Genomic DNA, 22,919 nt, shown 5'->3' with positions numbered 1-22,919 from the left:
CCACCGAACCCCAACATATTGTTGGATTGGCTGCCGATCAGCCAATCCATCAGATTAATGCCCTTGGCAATCATGGATATGATTGTCTGGATGACGTACCCCATAGTACCCCCCTACTCTGTAATATCAGAACTATAGTATAAATGTATTGATAGGTCATATATTAATGTTACAGTTGAATCCCAACTCTCATAAATAGAAAAAAGCTAATTTTTTCATCGTCTTCCGCAGCATCTCGAGAGGTTTAGAATAACAGTCGTAGAACATAGATACACTATGTCCAACAAACCCAGTCCTTGAGTTGACCAGACTTACTAAACCAAGCACTAATGTTCTGTAGTGGATTTTGACCTGTATTTCAGGCCGAACCATAGAAAAAGTTTTTTGGACCAAAATCTTCACAGTCTCCCGCAGCATCTGGAGAGGTTTAGAATAAGAGTCGTAGACCATAGCCACCCTACGTCCAACAAATCCAGTTCTTGAGTTGACCAGACTTACTAAACCAAGCACTGCTGAACTGATGTTCTGTAGTGGGTTTTGACTTGTTTATCAGGCCGAACCATAGAAGAAGTTTTTTGGACCAAAATCCTCCCTGTGCATCAGTCGTTAGATGTTTGTTTTCCAAAACCATGAAACTCCGAAAGAATTCATGGAACTCTACAGGAAGTGTAAGCATAAAACCAATAATATTTTAGAATCAACTAATTATTTTTTTGAAAAGTAAATTTGAAAAAACACAAACAAAGCATAAATTTCACACCACCAACATGTATCGAAATACTAACACATCATCGTAACTCCTTTGTCTTCCTTTTAGGGGTATGTTGAAATGAAGACCCAACTTGGTTCTTCTCAATACTCTAACAACTTGTTCCAATATATTTACGCTGGAGACAAAATCGCTATAACTGGGATGTTCGAGGCCCTTCATGTACTTAAGAGGCGACATCCACATCCTAACCTGATCTCATTACTGGATGAAATCATGAGCACAGGTACCGTACCCCATCCTGTAATGGGGAATGATGTTCTCCAGCTGAATAGTCATTTCTCTCAGCCGAAAGTCGATATCCTTTGTTCTAAGTCTTCAAATTTGATGATTTTGCAGACATTTTTGAACCAATGGTAGTAATATAGTACATATCCAGTACATCGAGCATGAAATTTTTTATTTTTCTTCACTGTAGGTCGAACTATAATCGAGCGAATCCAATTGGAAAAAAATGGCCACCCGTTACGTCAAGAGTTACAAAGTAAGATGTTGTATCGTTATGTCTACATTCCGAATTACATCTATAAAGATTTAACTAAAATGGGGATAGAACATTGTCAAATAGTGGGCTAAAGGCTAAGAAAGGGAAAAAAACAAGGCGCTCATCGCTCTCGGCAGCAATATCCTCGGCTATCTGATCCTAAGGCTACACAGTATTGTGCGAAAGTGTAAGGCCTGAGAGGAGAACGTTCTGCCCAGTAAGAATAGTTCCAGAAGTGTAAATGTGAATGTAACTCTTCTCAAACATTCTTCTTACGTAGTAAAACTTGCCGCTCACCTTTGTTAGACTTTCATATGGAAAAATTCCTAAAATTGTAGCATTATCGAACCAGTTTTTCTAGTTGTCAGCATTTTAAGGTTCAATGGGTTTTCCCCATAACAAGCTGCAGATATCACTATAGCCACAGGTCCTAGTGCAGGGGAATCGGTCCATGAGGTGGAGATAACTTTTAATTTCATATAATGGAATTATTTCGGAACTGGTACCTCGCTCTCTGGTGATAACATGGGAGAAAATTATAGGTTTTGGGTAGAATTGGGGTAATATAGACCAGTGATTTTCAACCTGTGTGCCGCGGCACACTAGTGTGCCGCGACACATGGTTGAGTGTGCCGCGGGGAGCCCCTCTGTAGCGCTGCCGCCGCGCCTTGACCCCCATACTTACCAACAAGGCCCGCGTCGGCGATCCGCCCATCTTCCGTAGCTCCTGCACCGCGCGGCCCATGTCACGTGACTGATGCGACCTGACGTAAGGTCGCGTAAGTCACGTGACATGGGCCGCGCGGTGCAGGAGCTACAGAAGATGGGCGGATCGCCATTAGGAGAGAAGTTACGCGGAAGAAGACATCAAGGGTAAGTATATAGGGTTATTATTTGTATAGGGAAGGCAGCTAGGGTTTTTTTTTTATTAGTAAAGGGAAGCTGGGGCTTTTTTTTAGTTAAGGGGGGCCTCTAGGGCCTTTTAATTAGTAAAGGGGGGCTTCTAGGGCCTTTTAATTAGTAAAGGGAGGCCTTAAGGGCCTTTTAATTAGTAAAGGGAGGCCGCTAGGGGCTCTTAATTAGTAAAGGGAGGCCGCTAGGGGCTCTTAATTAGTAAAGGGAGGCCGCTAGGGGCTCTTAATTAGTAAAGGGAGGCCGCTAGGGGCTCTTAATTAGTAAAGGGAGGCCGCTAGGGGCTCTTAATTAGTAAAGGGAGGCCGCTAGGGGCTCTTAATTAGTAAAGGGAGGCCGCTAGGGGCTCTTAATTAGTAAAGGGAGGCCGCTAGGGGCTCTTAATTAGTAAAGGGAGGCCGCTAGGGGCTCTTAATTAGTAAAGGGAGGCCGCTAGGGGCTCTTAATTAGTAAAGGGAGGCCGCTAGGGGCTCTTAATTGGTAAAGGGAGGCCGCTAGGGGCTCTTAATTGGTAAAGGGAGGCCGCTAGGGGCTCTTAATTGGTAAAGGGAGGCCGCTAGGGGCTCTTAATTGGTAAAGGGAGGCCGCTAGGGGCTTTTAATTGGTAAAGGGAGGCCGCTAGGGGCTTTTAATTGGTAAAGGGAGGCCGCTAGGGGCTTTTAATTGGTAAAGGGAGGCCGCTAGGGGCTTTTAATTGGTAAAGGGAGGCCGCTAGGGTCTTTTAATTAGTAAAGGGAGGCCGCTAGGGGCTTTTAATTGGTAAAGGGAGGCCGCTAGGGTCTTTTAATTAGTAAAGGGAGGCCGCTAGGGGCTCTTAATTAGTAAAGGGAGGCCGCTAGGGGCTCTTAATTAGTAAAGGGAGGCCGGTAGGGGCTCTTAATTAGTAAAGGGAGGCCGCTAGGGGCTTTTAATTAGTAAAGGGAGGCCGCTAGGGGCTTTTAATTAGTAAAGGGAGGCCGCTAGGTTCTTTTGATTAGTAAAGGGAGGCCGCTAGGGGCTTTTGATTAGTAAAGGGAGGCCGCTAGGGGCTTTTGATTAGTAAAGGGAGGCCGCTAGGGGCTTTTGATTAGTAAAGGGAGGCCGCTAGGGGCTTTTGATTAGTAAAGGGAGGCCGCTAGGGGCTTTTAATTGGTAAAGGGAGGCCGCTAGGGTCTTTTAATTAGTAAAGGGAGGCCGCTAGGGGCTCTTAATTAGTAAAGGGAGGCCGCTAGGGGCTCTTAATTAGTAAAGGGAGGCCGCTAGGGGCTCTTAATTGGTAAAGGGAGGCCGCTAGGGGCTCTTAATTGGTAAAGGGAGGCCGCTAGGGGCTCTTAATTGGTAAAGGGAGGCCGCTAGGGGCTTTTAATTGGTAAAGGGAGGCCGCTAGGGGCTTTTAATTGGTAAAGGGAGGCCGCTAGGGGCTTTTAATTGGTAAAGGGAGGCCGCTAGGGGCTTTTAATTGGTAAAGGGAGGCCGCTAGGGTCTTTTAATTAGTAAAGGGAGGCCGCTAGGGGCTTTTAATTGGTAAAGGGAGGCCGCTAGGGTCTTTTAATTAGTAAAGGGAGGCCGCTAGGGGCTCTTAATTAGTAAAGGGAGGCCGCTAGGGGCTCTTAATTAGTAAAGGGAGGCCGGTAGGGGCTCTTAATTAGTAAAGGGAGGCCGCTAGGGGCTTTTAATTAGTAAAGGGAGGCCGCTAGGGGCTTTTAATTAGTAAAGGGAGGCCGCTAGGTTCTTTTGATTAGTAAAGGGAGGCCGCTAGGGGCTTTTGATTAGTAAAGGGAGGCCGCTAGGGGCTTTTGATTAGTAAAGGGAGGCCGCTAGGGGCTTTTGATTAGTAAAGGGAGGCCGCTAGGGGCTTTTGATTAGTAAAGGGAGGCCGCTAGGGGCTTTTAATTGGTAAAGGGAGGCCGCTAGGGTCTTTTAATTAGTAAAGGGAGGCCGCTAGGGGCTCTTAATTAGTAAAGGGAGGCCGCTAGGGGCTCTTAATTAGTAAAGGGAGGCCGCTAGGGGCTCTTAATTAGTAAAGGGAGGCCGCTAGGGGCTTTTAATTAGTAAAGGGAGGCCGCTAGGGGCTTTTAATTAGTAAAGGGAGGCCGCTAGGTTCTTTTAATTAGTAAAGGGAGGCCGCTAGGGGCTTTTGATTAGTAAAGGGAGGCCGCTAGGGGCTTTTGATTAGTAAAGGGAGGCCGCTAGGGGCTTTTGATTAGTAAAGGGAGGCCGCTAGGGGCTTTTGATTAGTAAAGGGAGGCCGCTAGGGGCTTTTGATTAGTAAAGGGAGGCCGCTAGGGGCTTTTGATTAGTAAAGGGAGGCCGCTAGGGGCTTTTAATTGGTAAAGGGAGGCCGCTAGGGTCTTTTAATTAGTAAAGGGAGGCCGCTAGGGGCTCTTAATTAGTAAAGGGAGGCCGCTAGGGGCTCTTAATTAGTAAAGGGAGGCCGCTAGGGGCTCTTAATTAGTAAAGGGAGGCCGCTAGGGGCTTTTAATTAGTAAAGGGAGGCCGCTAGGGGCTTTTAATTAGTAAAGGGAGGCCGCTAGGTTCTTTTAATTAGTAAAGGGAGGCCGCTAGGGGCTTTTGATTAGTAAAGGGAGGCCGCTAGGGGCTTTTGATTAGTAAAGGGAGGCCACTAGGGGCTTTTGATTAGTAAAGGGAGGCCGCTAGGGGCTTTTGATTAGTAAAGGGAGGCCGCTAGGGGCTTTGATTAGTAAAGGGAGGCCGCTAGGGGCTTTTGATTAGTAAAGGGAGGCCGCTAGGGGCTTTTGATTAGTAAAGGGAGGCCGCTAGGGGCTTTTGATTAGTAAAGGGAGGCCGCTAGGGGCTTTTGATTAGTAAAGGGAGGCCGCTAGGGGCTTTTGATTAGTAAAGGGAGGCCGCTAGGGGCTTTTTATTAGTAAAGGGAGGCCGCTAGGGGCTTTTTATTAGTAAAGGGAGGCCGCTAGGGGCTTTTTATTAGTAAAGGGGGCCTTTTATGACTGTTTTAGTGTCATTTTGTGCTATTTTGGTTGGTGGTGTGCCTCAGGATTTTCTAAGTATAAAAAGTGTGCCGCGGCTTAAAAAAGGTTGAAAATCACTGATATAGACAACTATCTGGTGAGGAACAAAGATCTGGAGAAAGTCTGCTGCTACTTCAATGCTATATATTGGGCTTTTCCCCCTGTCCTACTTGTTTATCTATATTGGGTAGGTGGTTGCAACCTACAAGAATAAAGGGGAATGGTATATCAAGAACATCATTCAACCGGAGGGACTGAAAGTTCATAGTATCATAGTTTATGCGGTTGAAAAAAGACACATGTCCATCAAGTTCAACCAAGGAAGGGAAGGGATTGGATGAAGGGATTTATGGGAAACAATTCCATATAACATAACCATCAATGACCCTAGACCCTTCTTGAAGCTCTCTGCTGTCCCTGCTGTGACCAGCGCCTGAGCTCTCTGCTGTCCCTGCTGTGACCAGCGCCTGAGCTCTCTGCTGTCCCTGCTGTGACCAGCGCCTGAGCTCTCTGCTGTCCCTGCTGTGACCAGCGCCTGAGCTCTCTGCTGTCCCTGCTGTGACCAGCGCCTGAGCTCTCTGCTGTCCCTGCTGTGACCAGCGCCTGAGCTCTCTGCTGTCCCTGCTGTGACCAGCGCCTGAGCTCTCTGCTGTCCCTGCTGTGACCAGCGCCTGAGCTCTCTGCTGTCCCTGCTGTGACCAGCGCCTGAGCTCTCTGCTGTCCCTGCTGTGACCAGCGCCTGAGCTCTCTGCTGTCCCTGCTGTGACCAGCGCCTGAGCTCTCTGCTGTCCCTGCTGTGACCAGCGCCTGAGCTCTCTGCTGTCCCTGCTGTGACCAGCGCCCGAGCTCTCTGCTGTCCCTGCTGTGCTCTGCTCCTGAGCTCTCTGCTGCCCCTGCTGTGACCAGCGCCTGAGCACTCTGCTGTCCCTGCTGTGACCAGCGCCTGAGCTCTCTGCTGTCCCTGCTGTGACCAGCGCCTGAGCTCTCTGCTGTCCCTGCTGTGACCAGCGCCTGAGCTCTCTGCTGTCCCTGCTGTGACCAGCGCCCGAGCTCTCTGCTGTCCCTGCTGTGACCAGCGCCTGAGCTCTCTGCTGTCCCTGCTGTGACCAGAGCCTGAGCTCTCTGCTGTCCCTGCTGTGACCAGAGCCTGAGCTCAGCTATTCCACACATTGACAGTTCTCATAGTAAAAAAGCCCTGTCGCCTCTGGTGATTAAACCTTGTTTTCTCCAGATGGAGACAGTGCCCCTTCGTCCATTTGTTCTTTGACAAATGGAGGCTTTATTTTGGGATTCTATCCTCCTGACTTTATCAAATAAAAATTCATACCCTTGTGTCCAATACTTGGTATCCTCAGGGGGTGTAGGTGGCAGACTTAAAGCCACTTAAAGTATACATCAGGGGAATTTGGGGACATAATTATGATGCAAATGCTCCAAAGATCCAGTATTCTAGGAATTCCTAGCAATGAATGTGATAAAAGTGGGATTGACACATGTGAGAAGGATTGGGAGGCAATTTGTGAGAGGGAGGGGAAAGTTACCTATTTCTATTCCATTTGTGCTGTTTATGTATCTATGATCTGGCTGTAATATTTTTAATTGTATTATATTGCAAAAATTGACGTAGCGCTCCAGTTGGTACTGATGCTGGAGCTTCTGCGCATGTGCAGAGCCCTGATGTAGTGCTCAACAGTGGGAGCATTAGCAAGAGCGTGTTAGGGAAATATCCCTTAGCTCTGCTGTGATGTGTTTCCAAATCATTGTATAGTACGAGCTGCCCGGTGAACCACTCAGACCTTCACATGTTGTTTGAGAGGATTCCAATTTATTTAGGTAGCAGACAGTTTTTATAAGTTCTTGGGACAAAGGAACCTACTGACCATACCCACATTCCAATAGCCTTCAACAGGATGTATCAGTGTAAAATGATCAGTGTACGCGGGGGATGGTACTAAGCATAGGGGTCTTTGTAAAGATACATATTGTGAGAACACAACAGAAAATGGATTCTATTCCCTCACATGCGTGCCGCAGGTAGGGAGGGAAAGCAGAGGCTTCTGGGGACTCCAAGCCCCAGTAGCCTCTCTGAGAAAATTATCTAGATAATGTTTAGCTTGGTATAGAAGGTGTTATAGGGTTACGCAAAGATAGATTAGGGTTTAGTAGGTTAATAGGAAATAGGTAGGTTTCCGATGGTAGGTTTCTTTTGAGTTGTATCCAAACAACATTGTTCTCTGCTGCTCACTCTGCTCCAAGTGAATGCTGTAATATTCAATCAAAATCCTGCAACAGCTTTTACTCGGAACAGAGGGGCTGCAACAGCTTTTACTCAGAGCAGAGGAGCAGGAGAGGCAGGGTCCCATAGCAAAATTTTGAATGTGACCCCCCCACTTTCCCCTTAGAAAATATATTATTTAGGGTGCCAGGTTGGATGCTGGGGCCCCCTGACACTGCGGGCCCCATAGCAGCTGCTATAACTGCTGCCGCTGAAGTTACGCCCCTGCAGGTAGCTCAAGCCATAGCAGTGTGCCTCTAATATAATTCCATTTTCACTGTCCTACTACTATATACAACACACACAGAGGTATAATTACACAGCTCTGGGGATAATACGTAACACTGGCTGCAGTACTGCATAGAAAACTCTGCTAATAGATAGCCTTTAAATCTTTTGGCCTTCCGATCACATCACTTGTGACATCACCCCATTAAATCATGCTAAATGCTTTTGAACATTTAAGTAATAATATGTAGAGATTGTTCAGGGGCTGAGCTCTTCATACAGGGCAAGTATCAGCTGTATTATACACCTGCTGGATGGACCCTGGTGGTGCGTGGGTGTGATGTCATCAGGGGGCACCGATCTGTTGTCATGACAGGCGCAATCCTCCCCTACACTGCTCTGTCTGTTATTATAGCCAGATCAGTAATGGTCTGCTGGAGGCACCTGTTAATGACCAGCGATATATTGTACGAAGGATCAGACCCCCTAGGGCAATGATGATGAAACGTTCCATACAAAATGTTCCTTTAGTTTTAGTAAAAAGGTTTTTGTCAAAAACCGGAAAATCTTTTTTGTTACTTAATCTACAGAGACTCAGGAGGCCCACAAGAAACATCTGATGAAAAAAACGCAGAATCTAGTAGAGCACAACCCACCGAGATGCAACCTGGAACAAAAGAGCTTCAACATTTCTGAGCGTTTCGTGAACTTGGTTGTAGTTTCTTACGATTCCTTCAGACAACGTTCTCAGGACGAGCTCATACATACAGGGATGAAACATGAAGATTACATCCACAAGGCACAGAGGGGGTTGGAGTTCATTGCTCCGAGTAGACTCTTTGGGTGGTGTCGGCGCTTACAATGTGTGCCACATATAGTAATGGTGAGCGGAATCCCAGGAGTGGGTAAAAGCACTCTACTACAAAAATTTGTCTATGATTGGGTGAATAGTAAACTTTGCAAGAGGTTTGCTTTCATATTCTACTTTAAATTCCGCGATCTCAACCATCTGGTCGATGTGAAAGTGAGTTTGGAACAGATGATTCTACACGAATATCCATATCTCGACAGTCATATCGACATCATCTTAAAAGATCCCAAAAAACTTCTCTTCATTTTTGATGGCTTAGATGAAAGTGTTCATAAAATTGATTTAAAGTCCCGTCGATTCTGTACAAATCCAAAATATCTAGAAAATCTTGATACGATTGTTGTCAGTTTAGTAAGACAAGTTCTCCTCGAAGGTTGTTCTGTGCTCATTACCAGCCGCCCGGCCAAACTGTCATCAATTGACACCAATGCCTTCCATAGAATAGTGGAGATCATGGGATTTTTCAATGAAGAGCGGCAGATGTATTTCAAGCAATTTTTCGGTAACGATGAGGACAAGACTCAAAAAGTTCTGAATTACTTGACGCAGAACGACACATTATACACGTTCTGTTACATCCCATCCTTCTGCTGGATCGTCTGTACGGTATTATCCAAGTGCTTTCAACCCCAGTCCAAAAATTATGACCAGAATTTATTACCAAAGACCATAACGCAACTCTTTGTGACCTTCGTTGCCAACATCTTGTCCAACCACAGCCAATATAAAGACGGTGCCGATGAGTTTTTTCGTTCGATTGGCAAGATGGCAGAATATGGCGTCATGAACCACATCCTTATATTTCAAGAAATGGATTTACGGACCTTCAATGTAGACATTAACGCACATCTGTTGTCAAGCTTTGTGGTGGAGTCGGAAGACCATCCAAATTCGAGTTTTTCTTTTTTACATCTTACCATTCAGGAATTTTTTGCCGCATTGGTCCACTACCTCGACTTTTCCAAAGAAAAACTAGATAAAGCACTTGAGGATGCCATATCATGTAAAGACTGTCGTGGAGAGATTTTCTTGCGTTTCCTCTGTGGTCTCTCAGATGGTTCGACAAGCTCCATGTTGAGTTCCTTCATAGGAGACCTGTCCATCCAAACATCTATAAGTGTCATCACCTGGCTCCGGAGCTTTATTAGTGATATATTCTCAGATGAGAAATACAAAGGCAACAAGAGGAGATTTATGTATGTTTTGTTCTATCTTTTTGAGACCCGCAATAAGGCTCTTATATCAGAATCTCTTGGATCCAATAGGAGTTTTGACTTTTCAGGTTTCCACTTGATACCCCTGAATTGCGCAGCACTGGCATATATTCTTGAGGCATGCAGAGAGACAGAAAACCTGGATCTAAAGTCAAGTAACATCAAAATTGATGGATTGGAGAGGCTCGCCCCCGTTCTTCATACTGTAAAGGATCTGAGGTAAATCCTTCAGATATCTGATCCCACTTGACCTGCTATCAAAATGATACCTGGTATAGGTAATCTAATTATCAGATAATTACTGCTCTTCTGGATCTTAAAGGAGTTTTCCCACGAACACAAGTTAGGCCCTATCCAAGGGATAAGGCCTAACTTGCTGATCAGTGGGGGTCTCAGTAATGAGAACCCCACAGATCACGTAAACGAGGGGTCTGATGGGGTCCCACGTACTTCCGTCGGGCCCCTTGTTGCTTCGTCAGAGTAATGGAGAAGACGGCCACACATGACCATTCTTCTCCATTAAGCTCTCTGTAGCAGAACAGTCATGCATGGCCGTCTTCTCCATTACTCTGACGGAGAGAAAAGGGGTCCGACGGAGGTACGTGGGACCCCATCGGACCCCTTGTTTTCGTGATCAGCAAATTAGACCCTATCCATTGGATAGGGCCTAACTTATGTTGGTGGGAAAACCCCTTTAAGACATCAATCTACATTTTCCAAGCCTCTCCACATCAAGCCATTCATCAACAACTATTTCGGCTTTTTCTTGAGCCCTGATCTGTGGTTTCCTAAAGTTCCATTTATAGGCTTGAGGATGCTTTTCTATCCTCAAAGTGTATCATTTACTGGACAGTTCCTTGGGTGGTCTGGAGGCTCAGGAGCCATTTGTGGCCCATAGGGTGCCTGATTCATGTATGAAGAGTCCAGTACTGGTAACAATAGATTATAGTTAGGGTTCTGGTACAGCTTTTGCTTTGGGACCAGGCAGTTTCAAGATACTCAGTCCATAAACAATTAAAACGGCTGAATGTGGATAGTGGTCTAACATACATAAAATCCCTTAATCTTCGATATTAGTAATACATGTCCCCCAGAAGCCCTGGCTAGTAGCGACGTTTTGGAGGATGTCCCCCCATCCTCAGACATGTGCACTGGACACTGGAGGATGTACTTATACAAAATACAATTAGTAGACAATACTTTTGTGAAACAAGGTTTAAGGACTTGCTGTAGGATATAGAGTTACTATTAGAGTTATTTTTAGCTATTTTGTAATGTATTTCTAAGAAAGTATTGTCTACTAATAGTATTTTGTATAAGTACATACTCTAGTGTCCAGTGCGCATGAGGAAGGAGGGACATCCTCCGAGACGTCACTACTAGCCAGGGCTTGTGGCGCCTCGGGGAGTTACAAAGACTCAATGTGGACTGAGTTTCAAGATACTATCATTACTTCTGGGATAGGAGATCAGTTCACATCTAACTTCTGTCCTCAGATGTAGGCCTCATGCTTTGGCCACGAGCTAGCCGCACAAACAGTAGCTAACTCAAGGCCCCATTGACTTCTATAGGACACGTTAGTATTATGGCGCATGCAATGTCAGGCCCCGTGCATCACCGTGATGTGAACGTGCCAGCTGTCCGGACAGCAAAAGATTGGAAGGTCTCACTCCTGCCCCTCTTTGTGGCCGCAAGCAATAGCACACGGCGCGATGGTCATGGTCTACAAAATGCATAAGTTGGTGTATATGAGACTTCAGATTGAAGCTTGCTGGAGCCACCAGAACTAACTAACAATTTTACTTGTATCGTAACTTCTATAAAATTTTCCCCACGATCAATCAACAAGATCCAATAGGTGAATCCACTTCTTCTAAACCTTGGAGCACCTAGAACCCTAGAACCAGTCCAACTGTTTCTCATTGTAAACTTAATCTCAGTGAGATGATCCATTTCTGCTTCTGTCTTTCAGCTTGTACATGAACAGTCTTGAGAATGGAGCCATCCGATACATATCATCTGCGTTATCTCACACCGAGTGCAGGATACAAAGCCTAAAGTGCGGAGCCTTAAAATCTCTAGTTCTGTAAAAAAAATTGTCTTGATTTTTCATCTAAATATCAATCCTCAACGTTCTTCTAGAAATCACAACCCTAATATCACTCTCCTCATACTGGTTATGATATACCATAGTATTAGCCTTATACTTTGCTGTACTTTTGAGTTGAATGTATTTTTTGTTGTTTTTTTGATTTTTTATTTTCATTCTCTGTCCTGTGAAGGTCAGAAGGACCTTTGGCGGTGGTATTTTTTGTCTTGTATTTTTTACCTTTTCATTGTAGGCAGAATTCTTCATATCTCTGTGAATGCATTTGTTCTCCGACCCCCGTAACCTTTAGGTATTGTTTACAGTTTGGGCTTCAGTGGTTTGGCGGACGGCTCCTGGTCTGACCTGGCATCAGCTATAAGATGTAACCAATCCCTCAGAAGTCTGAACCTGACATCTAACAAACTGGAGGGCCCCTATTTTGGTGACTTGGTCTCAGCTTTGTCCAGTTCATCCTGCAAGATCGAAGAGTTAAAGTAAGTGGTAACAAAACAATGGGAAGATCAACTTCATGGGTTAAATAATAACTTGTCAAGATCTAATATTATCGTGCGAATCAATGAGGAAGCTGAAAATACTGTACCAATTGGTTTTTACCGTATCTCTCATAAAGTTATAGGGGCCCATATCCACTGGTGCCATTATAGGAGTCCACAACTGCCTAATATTATGCCTCTCGGTCCGTTTCGGTTCTGCTACTTTACTACTTTTTTTAATTTTCTTACATCTGTCTGGGCCCCAGGACAGTTTTATAGGGAAAGAATCTAAACCACATAATAAAATGGAGACGTGCAATATTTCTACGATATCTTTTAAGCAGTAGAACCTCATAGTTGGTTGTACTGTAGATGTTTAGTCTTCGGTTTCTAAGTGCGATATGGATTTATATTCCAGGATTGTAGTTTCCCCGAGTGCACTTGTGGTGTGTCCTAACACTGCTGTGCTCTGTGCTCTCTGCAAGCTAAAGAATGAGAACTACAGTCAACACTCGTGTAAGAGGAGAGAGACAGTAGAGCAGCTCAATAAGGGGAGATAAGATCACAGTGGGAGGACACAACCATTGGGCGCTTGAGAAGAACCTTCTTTTAGAGAAGGATTCTTCATAAAGTGGCTTCATATCAGGAGATGGTGGTCAGAGGATTTGTCACCTACAATGATGATTTATTATTTAGTTTTGGTCTCCTTGTTATTCTTACTTCATAGCAATTATAATTGTGTTTGATTCCTCCAGCTTGAGTGACACAGGACTGACAGATGTATCCAGCGTCCACCTAACATCTCTGATCACCAGAACCCGATCCTTGAGGAACCTCGATCTGTCCTATAATAGACTGGATGGCCCCCACTTTCCCGCATTGATCACAGCTCTGTCCCGTCCTGACTGTGGGGTGGAGGAGTTAGTGTGAGTATAAGACTTTCATGAAATACGCATTGTAGTATCTCCAGGCACCAAAAAATATTGCTAAATGGAAAGTATTGTCGTCAAATTGATGGTCTTCTGGAGAAGAGGGTCATGTCTGTTAAAGTGCTCCCCCCAGTTTGACTGTGGTCTAATCCCAGTAGCGTTATCCAACTGACCCTTCCGGTTTCACCATTGAGTTGGACTTTGCTGTGAGCAGGTCACAAGATATCTACCTTTTAGTCCCGTAACTTGTGAGAGCAGTGCATGGGGGAGAAAGATAGTAAAGGTTAGGCTCCTAGCACATGACATGGGCTCTATTGGGCCGGATTCCGGCCATAGCAAATGGCCAAGTCGAGAAGGGAAGGGTAGTGAACGCTCCTCTCCCCTCCCCTCTTCGTAAGAAGCTGAGCACCCGAATCACAAATTGGTCCACAGATAAGACATGCTCTATCTCGGCTCGCACACCCTACAGTTACAAATACAGCCATTTACCATTAAAGAGTATACTCTGGCATGGGGGTTTATACTCTGGCCTAGTCCTAACTATACCCGGGTATATTCTGGGACATGGTTATTCTGGCCTGCTAAATCAGAACCGGGAGAAGTGGAGACCATGAGAAATCTGAAGGCTCCAACACTAGGGAGAAGGAAAAGGCGATGAGAGCTCAGATCCCTGGGGACCCTCAGGCGATGGGTAGATGTCCTGTTTGTTCCTAGGTCAATGTTGTAACTTTTCAGAATTGGTTTATTTTTGGAGCTGCACCCACCTCAGTATATTCTGTAAACCGCGCACCTTCACCTTCCTCCCGGGAGCCTCCATTGTCTTCTTCTGTTGGCTAACTCCACCCTTCATACCCCCCAGGCTGAGAAGTATAGATCTGACAAGTGCCTCCTGCTCCTTGTTGGCAGCAGTAATAAGAGACAACCAATCTTTGAGAAAACTGGATCTGTCTGCAAACAACTTGTGTGGACCTCAGTTTGATGACTTGATGGCTGCTCTGTCCCGGACAAGCGGCAAGATAGAGGAATTACTGTGAGTATATAGGATAAGTGATACAGTGGCCTCTGGTCAGATTACAGTGCAACGTGCCAACCTATGGCCTAAACATGTGTGACACCGGACTAACGCCTGTGATTGGCCCAGTGCTATATCCTGTACAGTATATGGGGAAGGGCTGAACGTGAGCGACTCCTCCTCTTCTCCATCCAGTATATAAGGTTATACTGTATATGGTGCATTTACTGTTTCCACAATAGCAAATTTTGGAGGACTTTTTGTTATCCAAGGGACTTTTTAAAGGGATATTCTTAAAGGACATCTACCACCAGGATGAAGGACTGTAAACCAAAGACACTAACATACTGGTGTGTGCCCCTCTGCCAGGATTAGATCTTCTTTTAGCTTCTTATGACCATGTTTTTACAAACATTAAGGATCTCCAGCCTCCTTAGGTGTCAATAGAGCATGGAGCCCCTTAGACTCATTTACATAGTTTTTAAACCTTTATTTCTTAGAAACAAGTGCGTAAGAAGCTACTGAGAGAACAGATCCTGCAGGAGGGGGCGCGCACCAGGATGTCAGTGTCCTTGGTTTACAGTCCTTCATCCTGCTGGTAGATGGTCTCCCCCACATTAAGGTGTCCAAGCATTTAGGTTCCTAGCTTGCAAGTTCCCTGTAACGGGGCTTCTGCAGACTTACTCAACTCTTCTTGGCTATGCTAAACGAAGGATACTCTGCCTCATCGATTCTGTGACTTTGATAATTCTTGATGGCTACGGTTTTATCTGACTCTCACCCGTAACTGTCCCACCTGACCTTTGGGTTGTCCCTGGACTCCACATGGATTCCATCAGTTTGTTTATCACTATTCTCTGTCTAATTCCCTTCCTCATGTCTCGTTGTAATGGAAGCTGCCCAAACTGACCTTAGGCTGGTCAGCCAGATCTGCCTTACTCCCACCTGCCCTAACCTCCATCTGTTTGTAACTAGTCAATGACTGTCGCTCTGTTGCTTCACACAAGCATCATAAGACCTGTTTGGGCCGCTGTCCCCTACTCAGTGATGTCACGACCTTGTCATCGCTTGTGACCTTGTGAAGTCTAGATCACTTTGTGGGGATTAAACACTGAAAACTAACATGGTCACTTGGATAACGCCCATCCAATTTGCACCGAGGCAAACTGGTGGTCCTCAACCCTGTAACAACAACCTAATCATCTATTACTGATGATTATCAACTCACATCCGTCCAGGCACAATGGGGCACATTTACTAAGGGTCCGAATTGCGTTTTTCCGCCGGGTTTTCTGAATTTCACAGTTTTGTGCCGAATTGCCCCTGTTTTTGGCGCACGCAATCGGATTGTGTTGCATCGGCACTGGCTTGCATGCGACAAAAAACGGGGGGCGTGGCTGTCGGAAAACCTGACGGATTTGGAAAAATTGCGCTATTTAAAAAACACACACTTACATGCACCAGGAATAGGATGGTGAACTCCGGCGGACCTCGGCGGACCTCAGAGCAGCACCGACACCTGGTGGATATCGGGCGCACGACCTTAGTGAATCACCGGAAGACCCGAATCCTCGTCGGAGAATGCGCCGCTGGATCGCGACAGGACCGGGTAAGAAAATCTGCCCCAATGTGATTTCTGCCCAGTGCTCTGGCGGGATTATCTACGACTTAAGGAAGCCAAATGCCTCGTCATCCATGAACAAGATTCCCAATTCTCTCCAGGGATGTGAACTGTGACTTATTCACGATGGAAAAGTCACCATATCAGTCTGTATTAGTTATACTTACATTATTATTATTAGGTTTTTATGGCCTCTACACCAAGTACTACTTTTCCATGAAGATGTGATTAAAACTTTTACGTCTATATAGTCACCCTGGAACAAACTAAAATTGTCACATTAAGGAGCACCTGTCACAGTCGCGGGGCTTGGTTTTGAGGCAGAGATGGAACATTAAAAACAAAGATGAAGATAGAATTTGGGAATTAATTAAATGGATAATTACGCAGCTCTTAGGGATCATTGTGTGGAGGAAGATGCTGGCATTACAGCTACTTGGCCTACATATTCCCAAATTTTTGAGATTCCTCTACCACCAGGATCAGGGGTTGTAAACCAAACACACTGACATACTAGTGTCTGCCCCCTCTGGCAGGTGCTGCTCTTCTTTTAGCTTTTTATACCCTGTTTTTTCTTTTACCAAAAAAAAGGCTTTTAAATTATGCAAATGTGTCTGAGGGGCTCATAGATGTTAATGAAGCCTGGAGCCCCTCAGGCTCATTTGCATAATTTTTAAAGCCTTTTTTAAATTTAAAAACGGTGGCATAAGAAGTTTAAAGAAGAGCGGATCCTGCCAGAGGGGGCACACACCAGTCTGTCAGTGTGCTTGGTTTACAGTCCTTCATCCTGGTCGTAGATGTCCTTTAATATATGTTCTACATGTAGTAAAAGTAGTCACTGACTTAACACCAGACTTACAGACGACTCTGTCACCACTGGGACCTCTCTGGTTACTGTACTTTAGCCCCAGGCTACACAGATATAAGAACTATCAGATGTCTCTGCAATGAAGCTTTATTAATAATCCTTGTTCTTATGACAGCCAAAAATTTAGAAAACCCAATTGTCACAGTGACCGATAATTTTGTAATATAAATTAAATTTAGGAAGGAACCTACAGACCCCCTCCTGTATGTAACCCGGGGGCCGCCTGTGTTGTTATATCTGCAGGTTGGATAACACGGGAATGACGGACGCGTCCTGCATCCATCTGGCGTCTGCGATACAGAACAATCCTTATCTGCGGAGACTGGACCTGTCTGATAACAGAATGGCCGGCCCTCACTTCTGCCACATGATGGCGGCTCTTTCTAGTCCGGATAGAAGACTTGGAGTGAGTACAGGGGGGAGAACATTGCTCAATCTAACGTTCTGACCGTTGTCCATCCTTATAATGTTGGCTGTTATGTAATAAAAAGCAGGATAAAATTATGGGGGTCATTTACTAAGGGCCCTATTCGCGTTTTCCCGACGTGTTACCCGAATATTTCCGATTTGCGCCGATTGTACCTGAATTGCCCCGGGATTTTGGCGCACGCGATCGGATTGTGGCGCATCGGCGCTGGCATGCACGCAAAAGAAATCGGGGGGCGTGGCTGAACGAAAACCCGACGGATTCGGAAAAACCGCCGCATTTAAGACAAAAAATGTGTCGCGAAAATTACACTTACCTTCACCAGGTATAGGCCAGTGAATTTCAGGGCATTCCAGCGCACCTCCGGGGAACTTCAGCGCAGCAGCGCCACCTGGTGGACGTCGGAGGAACTACCTTAGTTAATCCCGGCCGGACCCGAATCCAGCGCAGAGAACGCGCCGCTGGATCGCGAACGGACCGGGTAAGTAAATCTGCCCCTATGTGTACAGCGATGAGCAGACCCGAAACACATTGGGGCTCATTTTCTATGGACCTTGCACCAGTTTTCTGTCGGACTTTGCACGTTGTTTTAGGTGCCAACTCCTTGCGCATGTATTTAAAAAGTGTCTGCACCAAAAATGTGTCGCACGTGACCCTTTTGTGGCGCAACTGGACTATTCTTCATGAGACGACAGAATTGTTTTGCAAGCCCCATGTTAAAGGCGCACCAAAAAAAGTGGTGCCTTCTGTTGGAGAGGTGCAGGGGGCACCAGATTCTTGAAGAATGGGGCACCAGAACTCCTGAAACTATGATCCTTAAAATAGCTCTGCCTGGTGGAATTGACCTTTGGGGTGCACATTGACCTTTGGGGTGCGCAATCGGGGGTTGGTCCCCAGGCCAAGCTTTCAGGTAGTTTACCTCATGTTTTTTGTAATGTGCATGTGTGGAAAGATTTAGAGGGATATTCCAGTAATCAGCATAATTCATATACAAATGGGTCCTTAAAATATAAGCTAATATGTAATTAGTTCTTATTTAAAATTTTGCTCCCCTTAGCAGAAAAATGCTGCTGACATAGACTGTAATGAAGAATTATAATGCTACTGGCCCTTTAATCAGTCCGTTTATTTCCAGAAGATGGCCGCTGGTCACCTGGGCAGGTCATGTGATCACCACTACGTTTGGCTGTAATCGGTTGGTTGCAGTGCATCCAGTATGGCCGGTGTTGTGGTGATGGCACTTACGCATCATTACTATGGTAACAGAGCAGTTCAGTCTGTTATATCATCACTGGGAGCAGAGCATAAGAGGGAGGAGGAGTTACTGAGAACTGAGGGATCTTGGGACTTGTAGTTTCCAGTGGTGGCCATCTTGGTGATAACTTTAGAGAGGCCATAAAATTTAGTGAATCATAAAATCAAACTATTTAAGCTCCATTTTGTGACTAATGACATAGCATCATGGGTTTTTGTATCAGATGTTCATATTCCCTGAATACCCCTTTAAGTAATAAATAGTTCTGCTCGGCTTTCTTGATATGTAAAGTGAAGCCTCTTGTCTTTTACATTTTTTTAAATGGCTGCTGATGGAGGGTCATGTGATCACCAGATGGAGGGTCATGTGATCACCAGATGGAGGGTCATGTGATCTCTAAGGGAGATTTATCAGAAGTGTCTGAGGTAAAACTGTTGTAGTTGCCCATGGAAACCAATCAGAGCTCAGCTTTCATTTCATAAACAGCTGTGGAAAAATGAAAGCTGAGTTCTGATTGGTTACCATGGGCAACTACAACAGTTCTGCTCTCAGACACTTCTGACAAATCTCCCCTTCTGTGTCTATGAGAAATCTCCCTGCCAGGACCTTGATCTTATATTCATAAATATGACATCAATGTCCTGGCAGGGCGATTGTTAATGAACAGTTAGAGATCACATGACCCTCCATCTTGTGATCACATGACCCTCCATCTGCGGCCATTTTATGGGCAGGAATGTCCAGGTGATGAGGTAGAGGACAGGAGGCTTCACTTTACACATCAAGAAAGCGGCACAAAACTATTACTAGATGTATATTAGTAACTTACCTAATATCCTGCCCCACACACTTACACATTACAAAAACATAAGGTAAGTGGACAACCCCTTTAATATAATGTTTGAGCTTTTCATTGTGTCTCTGGCTGTGTGAATAACCCTGTCTCTGCTCTGACCCTCCACAGTCTGAGTGGCATCGGGGTGACTGACGGGTCCTGCCTCCAGCTGGCATCAGGGATACGAGGCAACCAGTCTCTGAGGAAGCTCGGCCTGTCCTACAACAAGCTGAGTGGTCCTCACCTCACAGATCTAATAGACGCCCTGTCCAGCCCAGGCTGCAGGGTGGAACAGCTCAGGTAAGTACAGCAGGACGACTCAGATACCCAATTCTAGGCAACTTACCTGATATCAATATATTTCCTCCCCTTACTTTTGATCTACAGGAAGTGCTAGACCACACATTAGGAAATTCCCCTAAGTTTGTATAGAAACAGACTGCAGCAAGTCCCTTAGTTACACTGTTACTTCTCCGTTACTAGAACAGATCTGTCTGCAGGTTTGTGTCTATCTCCCCTATCTCCTGTTTGTTACACAGCTGTGAATGGTAACCATTCCTGCTCCCTCCCTGGCTGTAGTATGCTATGAGCAAGCTGAAAGTGAAGTGGATAATCCTCCCTTCTCAGAGCTGTGTAACCAAACAGTTGTTAGCTCATGCAGCCTGCATAGACACACTGTACAGGCTGGAATACCCATCTCTATGGGAGGGAGGAGCTTGATTTTTTTTTTTTACTAACTAAGCAAAATTTGTTAGAAAAAATATACAAAATGATCTCAATGACACTTTAAGCCAGGGAGCCTTCAGCCATGGGGGGGGGGGATGTATTATCTTTATCTATTCATCCGACCCCAGTATCGTGCGGCCATAATACAGGTGAGACCCCTCTCATCCTGCAGGGAGGCTTTGGTGTGGGTGTTGTTACTCATGACAGTAGACCCAAGAGGAATTGTCAGCCTCTGTAACTACTACTACACCCATCCTCCTGCCATACAAAAAGCAAATTTCAAAAGTTTTCAAATGTAACTTTGAACTGACAGATGAGTCGACACTTCCTAGATGAGTTTAATGTTTATTATATCTTTTCCCACTTCAGTCTCTCTAAGAACAAGTTTTCCGAAGAAGAGATGCAGAGATGGAAAGATTTGGAACTTAGGATGCAAGATCTGAAGATTTCCTACGGATAACATTTGTTACATAGGACTTCATGTCATATCTACTACATGATCTGTACTCAGAGATATCACTGTGTTATCTGTGGTGTTACATGGGACTGCAGGACACATCTACTACATGATCTGTACTCAGAGATATCACTGTGTTATCTGTGGTGTTACATAGGACTGCAGGATACATCTACTACATGATCTGTACTCAGAGATATCACTGTGTTATCTGTGGTGTTACATAGGACTGCAGGACACATCTACTACATGATCTGTACTCAGAGATATCACTGTGTTATCTGTGGTGTTACATGGGACTGCAGGACACATCTACTACATGATCTGTACTCAGAGATATCACTGTGTTATCTGTGGTGTTACATAGGACTGCGGGTCACATCTACTACATGATCTGTACTCAGAGATATCACTGTGTTATCTGTGGTGTTACATAGGACTGCAGGACACATCTACTACATGATCTGTACTCAGAGATATCACTGTGTTATCTGTGGTGTTACATAGGACTGCAGGACACATCTACTACATGATCTGTACTCAGAGAGATATCACTGTGTTATCTGTGGTGTTACATAGGACTGCAGGATACATCCACTACATGATCTGTACTGAGAGATATCACTGTGTTATCTATGGTGTTACATAGGACTGCAGGACACATCTACTACATGATCTGTACTCAGAGGTATCACTGTGTTATCTGTGGTGTTACATAGGACTGCAGGATACATCTACTACATGATCTGTACTCAGAGAGATATCACTGTGTTATATGTGGTGTTACATAGGACTGCAGGACACATCTACTACATGATCTGTACTTAGAGAGATATCACTGTGTTATCTGTGGTGTTACATAGGACTGCAGGACACATCTACTACATGATCTGTACTCAGAGATATCACTGTGTTATATGTGGTGTTACATAGGACTGCAGGACACATCTACTACATGATCTGTACTCAGAGATATCACTGTGTTATCTGTGGTGTTACATAGGACTGCAGGACACATCTACTACATGATCTGTACTCAGAGATATCACTGTGTTATCTGTGGTGTTACATAGGACTGCAGGACACATCTACTACATGATCTGTACTTAGAGAGATATCACTGTGTTATCTGTGGTGTTACATAGGACTGCAGGACACATCTACTACATGATCTGTACTCAGAGATATCACTGTGTTATCTGTGGTGTTACATAGGACTGCAGGACACATCTACTACATGATCTGTACTCAGAGATATCACTGTGTTATCTGTGGTGTTACATAGGACTGCAGGACACATCTACTACATGATCTGTACTCAGAGAGATATCACTGTGTTATATGTGGTGTTACATAGGACTGCAGGACACATCTACTACATGATCTGTACTCAGAGATATCACTGTGTTATCTGTGGTGTTACATAGGACTGCAGGACACATCTACTACATGATCTGTACTCAGAGATATCACTGTGTTATCTGTGGTGTTACATAGGACTGCAGGACACAGCTACTACATGATCTGTACTCAGAGATATCACTGTGTTATCTGTGGTGTTACATAGGACTGCAGGTCACATCTACTACATGATCTGTACTCAGAGAGATATCACTGTGTTATCTGTGGTGTTACATAGGACTGCAGGACACATCTACTACATGATCTGTACTCAGAGATATCACTGTGTTATCTGTGGTGTTACATAGGACTGCAGGACACAGCTACTACATGATCTGTACTCAGAGATATCACTGTGTTATCTGTGGTGTTACATAGGACTGCAGGACACATCTACTACATGATCTGTACTCAGAGATATCACTGTGTTATCTGTGGTGTTACATAGGACTGCAGGACACATCTACTACATGATCTGTACTCAGAGAGATATCACTGTGTTATCTGTGGTGTTACATAGGACTGCAGGACACATCTACTACATGATCTGTACTCAGAGATATCACTGTGTTATCTGTGGTGTTACATAGGACTGCAGGACACAGCTACTACATGATCTGTACTCAGAGATATCACTGTGTTATCTGTGGTGTTACATAGGACTGCAGGACACATCTACTACATGATCTGTACTCAGAGATATCACTGTGTTATCTGTGGTGTTACATAGGACTGCAGGACACATCTACTACATGATCTGTACTCAGAGATATCACTGTGTTATCTGTGGTGTTACATAGGACTGCAGGACACATCTACTACATGATCTGTACTCAGAGATATCCCTGTGTTATCTGTGGTGTTACATAGGACTGCAGGTCACATCTACTACATGATCTGTACTCAGAGAGATATCACTGTGTTATCTGTGGTGTTACATAGGACTGCAGGACACATCTACTACATGATCTGTACTCAGAGATATCACTGTGTTATCTGTGGTGTTACATAGGACTGCAGGACACATCTACTACATGATCTGTACTCAGAGATATCACTGTGTTATCTGTGGTGTTACATAGG

The 22,919-nt window shown here is 44.9% G+C and overlaps 1 protein-coding gene across 1 annotated transcript; it reads left to right on the top strand.

The window, feature by feature from the left end:
- The first annotated feature begins 629 nt into the window (after positions 1 to 629).
- LOC140069979 (NACHT, LRR and PYD domains-containing protein 12-like) lies at positions 630 to 21,304 on the top strand. Its single transcript, XM_072116312.1, has 11 exons — positions 630 to 668; positions 818 to 995; positions 1,188 to 1,253; positions 8,228 to 9,941; positions 11,695 to 11,808; positions 12,135 to 12,305; positions 13,061 to 13,231; positions 14,094 to 14,264; positions 16,979 to 17,141; positions 19,382 to 19,552; positions 20,348 to 21,304. The coding sequence occupies exons 1-10, from the start codon at positions 630 to 632 to the stop codon at positions 19,403 to 19,405; spliced, it is 2,811 nt and encodes a 936-aa protein (XP_071972413.1). The 3' UTR covers positions 19,406 to 19,552; positions 20,348 to 21,304.
- Positions 21,305 to 22,919: the final 1,615 nt, after the last annotated feature.

The sequence above is a fragment of the Engystomops pustulosus genome, chromosome 7, assembly GCF_040894005.1.
Source record: "Engystomops pustulosus chromosome 7, aEngPut4.maternal, whole genome shotgun sequence".
Lineage (NCBI taxonomy): Eukaryota > Metazoa > Chordata > Amphibia > Anura > Leptodactylidae > Engystomops > Engystomops pustulosus.
Note: the sequence above shows the minus strand (reverse complement) of the source record. Positions and strands in the feature narration are given on the sequence as shown.

Excerpts from the sequence above, each read along its gene's own strand:
- LOC140069979 (XM_072116312.1), top strand. The coding sequence starts at position 630 with ATGAAACTCCGAAAGAATTCATGGAACTCTACAGGAAGT. Across the intron at positions 669-817 it reads CATGGAACTCTACAGGAAGT|GGGTATGTTGAAATGAAGAC; the intron begins GTAAGCATAAAA and ends TCTTCCTTTTAG. Across the intron at positions 11,809-12,134 it reads GCCTTAAAATCTCTAGTTCT|TTTGGGCTTCAGTGGTTTGG; the intron begins GTAAAAAAAATT and ends TATTGTTTACAG.